At 46.8% G+C, this 12,500-nt stretch overlaps 1 protein-coding gene across 3 annotated transcripts in view; it reads left to right on the forward strand.

Annotated features, from left to right (window-relative positions):
• Nucleotides 1–12,500, forward strand: part of znf385c (zinc finger protein 385C) — a 130,839-nt gene that overhangs the window by 68,686 nt on the left and 49,653 nt on the right. Inside the window, exon 1 of one of the 3 annotated variants that reach the window (XM_030347642.1) lies at nt 5,786–6,182. The exons of the other annotated variants lie outside the window; for them this stretch is intronic. Within the exon in view, the coding sequence (XP_030203502.1) occupies nt 6,173–6,182 (10 nt within the window). The 5' untranslated portion in view covers nt 5,786–6,172. Of the gene's footprint in view, nt 1–5,785; nt 6,183–12,500 lie in introns of those variants that run through there. 3 annotated transcript variants of the gene reach the window in all.

Below are 12,500 nucleotides of genomic sequence, written 5' to 3' on the forward strand. Positions count from 1 at the left end.
AGGCTCCCTGTCTGTCAGAATGAGGCTGTCCCAATGACCAACCCCCCCCCAGGTCCAACCTCCACCAGCTCGCCTGGCACACCCTGACCACTGCGGTGACAGCGCCAAACAACCCGCACTGCATGATAATCTACCTCCTCCCACCTGCTCAGAGGGGACACTCTACCGCCTTCCATTAGACACGCATGCACGCACGTGCAGGCAGGCACACACACAAACACATGCACACACACACACACACACACACACACACACACACGCACAAACACCAATGCATTCGTAAACGCAAACACACTCACCAACATAAACGCACACGCGCACACACACGCTTGTGCACATACATGCTATGCTCTGCACATACTCAGTCACACACACACACACACACACACACACACACACACACACACACACACACACACACACACCACACACACACACACACACACACACACACACACACACACACACACACACACACAGGCCAATGCACATTGCGGGCATGAACTCGCAAACAGGCACACCGGTTTACATAGACACCCACACACACACTGACACACACGCACAAAACGCATGTGTAGAACATATAATTGTTGGGATAGACACAGATGTACTGGAGCCCTCATTTTCTTTCCCCAACCTCCTCAAACACACTATCACACACACTTCCAGTCTGCGAGCCGGTGGCAGGCCGTCGGTGGTGCTGACTACTGCACACACACACACACACACACACACACACACACACACACACACACACACACATAGAAGTGAGCACACACTGAGGGGAAGTGGGGGGGGGGGGAGGGGATTGAACAGGGGCTTGAGCGAGAAAATTTGACCTTCTCCCCCATGCAGAGCCCCACATACACTTCCAACTCGTCGTCTCCATAGATACGTGACTCCCAGTGGGGCGCGCTAAATAACTTTAATATTAACAGTCACCCATTGTTCACTCCTGGCCTCGATCCAATCGCCGAGCGGTGAATCTTGTTTACTCTGCCTAGCTGATTATACAGCGTTTTACCGGAGTGGGACAGCGATTTATAACCGGCAATGACCACGTAGCACCCAGACGCTATGTTTGGCGTTGGGCGTGCGAATGAGCCCAATGGTATGCGTTTATGAGTAACTAGTCTGTGGCAGGAAACAAGCAAGTCAATCATCTTGTTGTATTTCCGCAGCTGTTGTATACCTATATGCGGGCAGACATTATGTGTTCATATAATGGGGTGTGCACAGCACAAATTGATGGACAGACAGACTGACAGACAGACGGACAGACGGACGGAGTGCTAGATGAATCAGCAGATGGAGAAAACGGGCCCAGATATGCAGATCGACGGACAGAGAGACGAACGGGGATGGACGGCTAAATAATGGACGAGACATCAGAGACAGGACAGATCCAGATATGCGTCCTCCATGTTCCGCGGGGCGCAGGCCAGTACGGAGCAGTGGCGAGCAGGGGGAGATAAGGTGTTGGAGGAGGACGAGGAGGCTGACTGCTGTGATTGTGTGAGCCGCGGCTCTGTCCCTCATTAGCCAAGTCTCTGCTGTGCCGGGCGGACTGATCGCTGGCATGCAGCACTAGCGATAGCCCAGCTGGGCCTATCATGCTCTCCACTACCACAGAGACTGAGGCACCCAAGTCGCCCAGTGTTTCGGCGTTTTTATTTTATTATATGATCGAAATGTCATATATCTCTTGTTTTGTTTGATGTCCTTCTTGCTTATTTCGTTGTTTTCTGGGGGCTGGAATGCGTTGAACGTCAAAGTAGCAGTTTCATTCACATAGTCATCTCTCTCTCTCTTCCTCCCTTCCTCTCTGTCTCTCTGTCTGTCTGTCTGTCTGTCTGTCTGTCTGTCTGTCTGTCTGTCTGTCTGTCTGTCTGTCTGTCTGTCTGTCTGTCTGTCTGTCTGTCTGTCGGTCTGTCTGTCGGTCGGTCTCTCCCTCTCTTTGTCCATCTCTCTCTTTCTCTGCCTATCTCTCTCCCTCTCCTCTTTCTGTCTCTCTCACTCTCTCAATCTGTCTGTCTTCCTCTCTCTCAATCTATTCATCCCTCTCTCTATGTATCCCTCTCTCTATGCCTCGTTCAAATTCATGTTCAAATTCAAAGGGCTTTTTGGCATGAAAAGTGACTTGGGGCAATTTTGCAGAAGAAAAGCGAGATCACCAAACCTTACAAATAGGTAATACAAAAGCAATTCTCACATTTTGTTGCAGTGTTTCATATTTCGGTTCTCTGGAAGAATTCGTGGTTCTCCAGCAACCAAAACCTTAGTTCTCTTTATCTTCGACTGCATTTCTCCCTCGTTCTCTCACTCACAAAAAAAGGGTGAGTGGTCTTTTGTACTCGTGAGTTTGGGAAACCTTGCGGTGCCCATCAAAACGGGCGTACATGTAAACGTTGCCATGGTGACGGTGGAGGGAAACACTTTGGGGGAAGATTGCTTGGTAACTGACTGTACAAACAGGATGAAGAAGGGGCACTTGTCCTGCCATTCATTTAGCTCCAGTGGAAAAGAAAAGAGCAAGAGGGGCTCGCTCTGCACCTTCTTTCCATGGATCACCTCTTTCTTTGGGGGTCCACTCGCCCCTGCCTTCAGCCCAACGCACGTGCACTGCGCTTTTTGCATCATATTTGTAGCATGACACAAAAAATGACAAATAATCAGATTGATTTCAAGAGGTTAAGCACACGGAGTGCCCAAGTGGCAAGGCTGTATTCTGCTTCGGAAAGTTGAGCTTAAATTATTATTTCGTCTCCCATTTTGTTGTGGCAGGGTGTGAAAGAGCAGGTCAAATACTCCATTACAAGCATTTAAAAATGGCACTCTCTGTCCTTTTACGTGACAGAATATTAGCTGCCCCTCCTCATGAAACAAACACCGCAGCCCCATTAGACCAGAGCTCCATTATATTCTCCCATAGGGATGCAGTCCCAACAAAATTGGGAAGCTCTATTTAAGGTATGGAAGGACATTTATTTTAGAAGCCATTTTGGTCATGTGGTTTGAAATGCTGTTAACAACCCGACAGCAATAGATAAATCAAATGCTTTGACGAAAAATTGCTATCTGTGGCTGTCGCAGGCCTTTTAGAATATTTGTTTGTCTTTTCACTAGCGAGCTAGTCATGGGGGCGAGTCATTTTACATTTAAACTCTACATTCAGGGCATTTAGCAGACACTTTTATCCAAAGCGACTTACAACAGTCCATACACACATTCACACTCCGACGGCGGAGCCAACCAGGCTAGGCGACAGCCGGCTCGTCGGGAGCAGTTAGGGTCAGGTGTCTTGCTCAGGGTCACCTCGACCATCAGCTAGGAGGAGCCGGGGATCGGACTAGGAACCTTCCGGTTACAAGTCCACCTGCTTTACCTCCTGACCTGAGCCTTCAGTCAGTTGAGCCAGAGGGCTAATCCTAATGAATGCGGTAACAACCTCTTTGTCGAGTCATTTTAGTACTGAAGGTCAAATTATCATCGTTCCATACCATTTGCAGCGAAAATATATAACAAAATTGCTGTGACATATTACAATTATTATCTCCCCTCCTACGCCGTGATTGAACGTTCAGCGAGAACGAGAGGTGATTGAACGTTCAATCTGTGAAATGTACGAACCTTCTCTTCTGTTTTCAAGAGATGCCATTATCTTTATCAGCATCCGCCATTATTAAAATTAATAAATCCTATGAAGTAATTAGAAGTAACTAAATGATAGTCATTAGTCAAAGTAATTAGTAAGTGATTATAATTAGGATCTATTGCAATTAAGTGTCCATGAAAGTTAGATTGCACAAAACCTGTTTTATAACCCCATTCCATAGGAAGTTATATACAACACTCAAGTATGACACATACTCCTACACTTTCACACCTCAAACCATAACAAGCAAGGGTTCAACCGCCAACATGACCCATTCAAACCGAGGTCTGGAAGTTAAAGGAACCAGGAATGGGCCCTGTCCCAATTCAAGAGATGGTCAGCCACTATAAAATCCCTTTCACCCACCGAAGAAGCACAGGTGTTAACCTGAGCTTGTTACCCAAGGGTGCGAAAGGGCTAAAATACTTTATCACAAGTGTTTAAAGAGATGCACTCAGTCTGCTTTTACATGAGTTGAGAGTGAAGAACATTGGCTGAAGCTCCTAGCGGGAAACGGCCCCCAAAGGTCTGTTAGACCGGAACCTCCAGCATTCTCCTGATCTATCGAGAGGCTGACATCGGGAATAAAGCAAAAAAAAAGCAGTGCTATTTAAGTGCCCCTATTTTACCACCAGGTGTGCGGTTGATTGGCCATTTCAAAAATCAAACCGTTCACAAGTGTGCCCAAGCTGCTCGTTTGACCTGAAAACTCCCACTCGTGATGTCACCAATTGGATGATTACACCGGCTCGTCAACGGCTCGTCAACGTCACACCCGGTGGTAAAGAAGGGGCCATTTGTAAAATATCCCCTGGAAAAATGGGCTCTCCCTTCTCCGGAGAGGCAAACGGTGGACGCCTTGACAGACGTTCACACCCTCGCAGAGGCTGCTCACGAGCACGCGAGGAGCCGTTGGTAGGAGAGCACCAGGTAGAAAAGAGCAACAATAAGAACGGGGGCAGAGAGGCGGCGACGGAGAGAAGGAGGGGGAGGAGGTGGAGGAGGAAGCCAGAGTAGATAGAGACCCAGCTTGAGTAGAGGCTAGAGTTGGCCACAGGAAGAAGAGGAGGAAAAAGATTGGAGGGAGTAGGAAGCTAAACGAGAGAGAGGGGGGGAGGTGTGATGGGTTGGTGGTGAACGAGTGCTTTTTAATGCTGTAATTAAGTTCCCTGATAGCACCCTGGGAGATGTTCTTTGGCCCGGCTCCAGGACAGCTTAGCAAAGTCTGCCAAGGCTCCTCAGCCCTCACAATCTACACATACACATGCCTCGCATGTGCATCTGTGTGTGTCTACATGCTCACACACACACACACGCACACACACACACGCAAAGCAGGCTCTCAAACACACACACACACACACACACACCGTACACTCACACAAATGTACATTTTCGCACACACACACATGCATGCACATTTGCACCCGCACACACGCACACACACACACACACACACACACACACACACACACACACACACACACACACACACACACACACACCTGTATACATTTAAATAAGCAGTGCTTTGATGCAGCATCTGACCCACCAATAGCATATTATCTCTTCATCTCAGAACCGGAGAGAAACAGAGGAGAGAGTCAATGTTGTTGTGAGAATCCATCAGTCCCAATATGTCTATCTCACTCGCTCGCTTTCCGAAACCTGCAGTAGGGGTAATAGAGGGATCAGAATACCTGTAAGTCGCTCTATATGAAAGTGCTAGTAATACACACATAGTGTGTAGTCCTTCAGTCTAAAGGGACACACGTTCAACTAAATGGCATGTGAAAATTGCCCCCCCCCCCCCCTTGAAAAAAAACCACCTTATTTCTGCATGTTGTTCCTGCAGCTTCTTTATAACTCTACATTTCCATTTCCGCCCGCAGGGATACAAACAATTCGTCGTGATCGCACACGCAGATTGATGTCCATTATACAGTTGACCTGTAAAAATGACTCGACATAATGAGTCGAGGCGCTCGGGGAGCCCTTGTCTAAAAAAATTGCGCGCAGTATGAGGAATGTGGAAAACACCAGTTAATTTTCCCATCTGTGCTGCCCGTTCAGGTTAAACGTCCGCGACGTGAGAGACGAGAGAGGGAGTGGGAGGATGGGGTGGGGAGGGGGGTCTGTATATGCAGCCAATTTCAACCCCTCCTCTCCAGCCCATTGCTCGCCTACTTCGGGCCACGCGGAGCAGAGAAGCGCTAGGATTTTTAATTGAGGATACACTCTTCGTTTACTTGTAGCGTGTATAAGACTGGGATATCAGATCTTTTTTTTCTTTTTTGTACAAGAGACGAAAAGGATTGCAAAATAAAAAGAGTTACCGGAGTTCAGGAGGCAAGGGGGGGACGTGTACTTATTAGATGTGAAGCTATTTAAAGTCAGTATAAGCCCAGGTTGCACCTTGCGGAGGCTGTACTCTTTTTTTGGGGGGAAAACGCGTAATCCTTTACGCGCGGTGGAAACGCAAAGCTGGAGCGAAGCTTTTACGGTCTTGGACGCGCGATGCTGATCGGTAAGTGTTGAACCGTCTCTCTGTCCTCGGTAGCGGTGGTGTTGATGATGTGGCTTTTAGTCCGAGGTGCTTTTTGCAGATTCTGTCGTGGCAAGGCATGGCACGCGGCACAGAGCACCGACTCCGTGAACACCGCGTGTGGTGATATCTGTCGGTTCGTGCGTGAAGGGACTGCGCCGGGCTGTGTGTGCATCCGATTTTCGAGGGAAAATGTCAACAGAATGCATGTGATGGCACATTTCAAAGGTACACGAGCAGCGCCGCTTGACGACGCGCGATATCCTTAAAACAGCGTGCGTCCTCCAATGTTCCGTTTTGGAGCGTTAACTCGGTCCTTGTGTGATTATTATGGGGAGTTTTAAGTTTCCTACTAAACTAATCTTATGTTGTTGATTTGAAAATGAACTGATTATCAATCTTTTATATTCATTTAAAATATTTATTGTTTATCAAGTTAATTATCAGAGTCCCTTTGGGCTATTTGTATTGCATTGCATCGGGGAATATGATATTGATGGTAATGGTTATAATATTATTGATGTATTAAAAATCATCATCAATAAACTGTTTCCCAATAAAATACATTGAAGTCATGCGGCGTAAAGTTTTATTTACAACAAGTCTATGGAGAGGAACGTCGAAATTGTTCAATATTGGGTAGGTCTATCTCGTGCATGAGTAGGCCTAACTAAAAAATACAGTTAGCCTATAATACGATAGACATTAAAAATAGACAAGTATAAATATGTATTGTCAATGTATGACCAACAAATGTATGCCTATAGCCTAGGCCCTATATGATAGGCAACATCCATTCTGTATGGTTATATGCCCCTAATTCTGCTGTATATGTCCTATAGTGGGTTTCAATTGTTTTTGCTCTGTTTGAACGTAAATAGAGTAGAATCTAAAATTAAATCTTTTGGCGGCGTTCATTTGTCGAGTCTCCCTTGGGTGTTCAGATAATTAAGTGCTCATTGGTTTCTCCTAATGAAATTGATCTCCGTGGCTTGATCCGTTGTGCATTGGGTCCTTCGATTTAAATGGAATATTTCTGTTCGGAGAGAGACAGAGTCTATAAAAGCTTAATCATGTCACAACAACTCACCCCCAAACAAAGGATCACCTTCAGTAGATTTTGCACCGTGTTGGACCAACAATGATGCCCTGACCCTCACTGAAATAATTAACCCCTTTCTTTAGATTTTTCTAATATAAATTAGCCGGTTTGACCATTAATCAGACTCCTTGAAGGTAATTTACCTTGAAAAAGGGGCTTGACTTTTAGTGTATGCTTACCAGTGAGCGCTTTCGGTTTAGGTTCCCCCTATCCACTGCATCAGGCCTATGCCCTACTTGTCTGCACTGAGCCATTCCAGACGTTATGCCGCCATATTGCTGCCAAAACCCTCAACTGGAACATTGGTTTTCATTGGTTTTCTTCATAACGTCGTGGCATCATTTGAGGCCCTTTAATCCTTGACAGGAGCGAAAGAAAAAAAATAATATTTACAGTGTGGGATAAAAAAAAAGGAATAAAACGTGGACACACGGTCGTTGGCTTTATGTACTACAGTGATAGGCCACTGTTGACACGTGTGCACAGACACACATACATCACACTCACCCTCACAGTCACGCACACACACAGCATCTGGATGTGATGGATCTCTCTTTAACCCGGGAGATTGGGGGGTGCTTCGAGACGGGGGCGCTCTTCAAACGGCTCGGGAGTCGGAGCCAATGACTCATGCAAATGGATGCCACATTAGCATTTCTCCAGATATTTATTTCTCCTCTTAATGCCCTCCCGTAGGCTCTGGGCTAACAGAGATGGATGCTAACAAAGCGCCGAGGCCTTTCCTTTGTCTTTAGCTTGGAACGCCGCCGCCGCCCACATCGTATTTGCTCCCGATGTCACCCGCGGGTGTCTGGCTGTGTTTCCCGGTCCTGTCAGTCAGTTCATCACCGGGCCGGTGGGAGCATCCTTAGCACTGATAACAGCAGTAGTTGTGGTAGTAACCCGGTCTTCTCTCTAAGTGCAGGGCCCCTTCAGTGGTCAGGTCCCCCCCCCCCCCTGCCATCCCCCGAACACACACACACACACACACACACACACACACAAACACAGAGACACTGACACACACACACACACAGACACTGACACACACACGCACACACACACACACACACACACACACACACACACACACACACACACACACACACACACACACACACACACACACACACACACACACACACACACACACACACACACACACACACACACACACATCTCTCTGTCCTGTTCTCGCCTGATTTCACCTCAGCCATCTTGTTGTCTTTAGAGCCGCGCGGCTGGGGACACACTGCGGTGGGGGTGGGGATTAGGATGGAGGATGGAGGTCTGGGGTCACAGCAGAAGCAGTTGGCGTGAGTGGTGTCCTTGTTGTTACCCGTGTGTTGACCAGACAGTAGCCGCCGGGCCAACGGCATCAGAGCTGTGGTTGTCGCCGCAGTGGTTGAGGTGGTTTGGTTCGGCCCGTTGATTGTTTTACAGCGCTGCTGTTGTGGTGTTGTTGTTGTTCCACTGTATGGGCAGCTGTGGTCCTGCTGTTGAGGCTGACTGCAGGGAGGGGGGGGGGGGGGGTGGAGGTGGATGGACAGGGGCGAGGGGGGTGTTCTCGGACAGAGACGTGGTGACCTCGTTACGTTTCTACCTGCAGCGTTCTAACCTTTGCCTGTCACCCCTCAACACACTCCTCACCCTTTCGTACCCTCCACTCTACCCCCACCTCACTCCCCCCAGGCAGAGTTTATGAGATGTGTGAGTGTGTGTGTGTGTGTGTGTGTGTGTGTGTGTGTGTGTGCGTGTGTGTGTGTGTGTGTGTGTGTGTGTGTGTGTGTGTGCGTGTGTGTGTGTGTGTGTGTGTGTGTGCGTGCGTGTGTGTGCGTGTGTGTGTGTGTGTGTGTGTGCGTGTGTGTGTGTGTGTGTTTAAGTTTGAGGACTGCGGATCTGTCATTGTGAACAAAGGAGGCTCCATTCTTTTGCTTATCCAGAGGATCAAGAGTTGGGTGCAGCAGGGCAGGGGAGGGCAGAGAGGGGTCAGGTGAGGGGAAGATTACAGGGTACGTCGGGGTCATCTGCTGCTAAACAGGGTCTCGGGGCTTTCCAGCGCCCCCCACAACCCCAAACACAACCCCAATGTCTACTGCCTTCCACTTCCTTGGCGCTTCTCGTAAGACAAACAGATGGTTCCATAAAGATGGCCCGCTGCCTTGCAGAGAGGGGGACGGAGAAGTAGGAATAAAATAAAAGAACAAAACAATTAGTTAGTGCATCATCAGTCAGTTAGTCAGTCATTCCGAGTGATGGAGAAATGAGGCGATGCTAGGGGCCTCCGAAGCTCTGATGGGTTTTACCGAATGAGTGTGTGTGTGTGTGTGTGTGTGTGTGTGTGTGTGTGTGTGTGTGTGTGTGTGTGTGTGTGTGTGTGTGTGTGTTTGTGTGTGTGTGTGTGTGTGTGTGTGTGTGTGTGTGTGTGTGTGTGTGTGTGTGTGTGTGTGTGTGTGTGTGTGTGTGTGTGTTTGTTTTGTTGCTTTAGGTTATGGTCTTTTTTTGTGCTCTGGTGATTTGCAGGGTCTGTTTCTTTGGGGCAGAAATGAAACAAATGACTTTGAGCATGCTCTGCATGGTGACAAATGACCTAGGAAGAGAGCGACAGAGAGGGAGAGAAAGACACTGAAAGAGGGAGAAAGGGACAGACATAGGGACAGAGATTGGGGGGGGGGGGGAATGAGACGATAAGATGGATGGGTCTTTCTGAGGCCTCCTCCCTCTCCTCCCTCATCCCTCATGGTCGGCGCAGGTGGCAGCACTCCAGCTGCCGTTCAACCCACTTCTACCTGCCTATAGTCCCACATAGACATGCATCCATACACACACACAAGCAAACACACACACACACACACACATCGATGCATCCATACACACACATGCATAAGCACACAAACAGGAATGTATTTATACGCCAACAGACACACACACACAAACACACACGCATACACACACACACACACACACATGTGGACACATAAATGTAGATCAAATGCTCTCAAATAATCACACGCTTATTTGCACATGCACACGCATGCAGCTGCAACAACATCAACGAACGACACTCTCAGAGCTCTACACAACCCCGGACATACTCACACACATCTGTCCTGGTGTACAAACAGGAACACAGTGTAGGGAAATTGAACAAAGAGCCAGAGACAAGAGACACAAGCAAATAATTGTTTGAATGAGGCTCATCAAATTTCCCTCCCCAAATCACACATTCTGTTAAAGTGCAAGATATTAGCGGAATTATTTTGTCAAAAAAAAAAGGCAAATTGCACAGTACACTGCCATTATTTGCAATTTGGTGAACCCATTTGATTCTCTTTTTCACTACTATATTATTCAAGGTAGTGTAGTAGAGCTGCTGTTAAATTCACGACACTTCTACTACTATAACTTCTTATTCATCCTATGTTCTCAAATGGCTTGTAATTGCCTCGAAATGTGCACGCCCATTGTGCATAATACAAACCATTTAGAGCTGTTTTAAGTCTCGAGTTAAGATTCAAGGTTTTTAAGATGGGCAGATTTTTTTTTCTCCCAAAGCGCCCTGTGGGGCGCATCGATTGATCGTCGCGAGCGATTCAGAGACAAGGTGCAGCAGAGTAAAATGGCCGACCCCCCGCTGTGCGGAGGTTGATAGCGGATACAAAGCTGTCTAATCCACAGTGTTTAAAACGGTCTTGTCTCCGTCTCAACCTGTGCGTGTCTGTTTGCATATGTGTGTGTCTGCATGTGCATGTGTCTTTGCACTTCCCTTGTTTTAATGGTCCACAACAGAGGTGGTTCAGAATGTTTTTTCTTTGGGGGAGGTTATTTGTTTTTTAAAGTATACTGGAATCGAATTGAATGTGAACCTTTATGTTCACTCTGTGCTTGATCTGTTTGGTTGTGATGGGTGATTCATCACTATGTTGTTGTATGGAGTCTTTGATATATAGGTTTGTGTGTGTGTGTGTGTGTGTGTGTGTGTGTGTGTGTGTGTGTGTGTGTGTGTGTGTGTGTGTGTGTGTGTGTGTGTGTGTGTGTGTGTGTGTGTGTGTGTGTGTGTGTGTGTGTGTGTGCGTGTGTGTGTGTGTGCGTGTGTTATATTATATACATTATATTTATATTATTATGCACTTAATATCCCAATATTATTCCGCTACATCTTGGTCTTTGATTACATGCTTTGACTGTTCTCAGCCTTATTTGTAATTCGCTTTGCATGAAAATCGAAAAGTTTTGAGTGCCTAATGCTTGGTAGTAGACAAGATAATTAGCCAGAATCTGTGCCTGATTTCCCTCTCCCCACTCTTGTCAGCAAAGCCCCGATCTTTTTATGGTTCTGCCTATTTTTTTTTACCTGATTATCCTGTGGTTTGGGGTATGTTAGGAATTATTTTTGAATGATCAGGCACAACGATTCGAAGTGGCAAATATTGAACACATTTAATATTTACGATCTGATTTCCTGTAGCGTGGGGGAGACCCCACAATGGCCGAGGACGAAGGCAATTGATTGTAACGTGTGAAAGTCGTTGCCACTTGGGATACACGCTGACTTAACGTAATACCAACAATTCAGAGTAACCAAAATATAAGCCGTAGCGGCAAAATAAACGATGGCCGTCCTCCGAAATGAAGGGACAGCTTCTGGAGTTAAACCTTTCCAAATTTCTTTTGCATATCATGTCGTCCCTCATGTTTGTTGACACTAAAGACACGACTTTGATCACCAGAGATCAAAATGGGAATGGTTTGTTGTGGAATGGAATCGGTTAGTGTGTGGTGTGATGTTTTGGTAAAATATTTTCCTTCAACACACTAAACAACCAAATCCCATTACGTGTCTTTATCTATCCTCAGGGTCATGATCTCTCATGTTTTCTAGATTTGAAAAATAGTCTAGTGTACTGTGTACCCAGCATAAGCGGCTAAACGACTAAATGTAAATTTGTGAATGGTACATTTTGTTTGGAAATAATGGGAGGTGGCTGGGGGTCGGTGAGTGCCCTCTAACAGTCTCCTTAATGATCATACCTGTCCACTGATATCTGCAATACCCTCAGGAAGGGTCAAAGACCAGTGAATTGTTGAAGTCACTTGTCAATGCACTACCCCTTCAACACCCCTGAGGGGAATGAAAAAATGCCCAACGGTCATTTTATTGACCCCAGGAGCATCCAATAATGAGCATACTAGTCATA

Source organism: Gadus morhua, chromosome 2 (genome assembly GCF_902167405.1).
Source record: "Gadus morhua chromosome 2, gadMor3.0, whole genome shotgun sequence".
Taxonomy (NCBI): Eukaryota; Metazoa; Chordata; class Actinopteri; order Gadiformes; family Gadidae; genus Gadus; species Gadus morhua.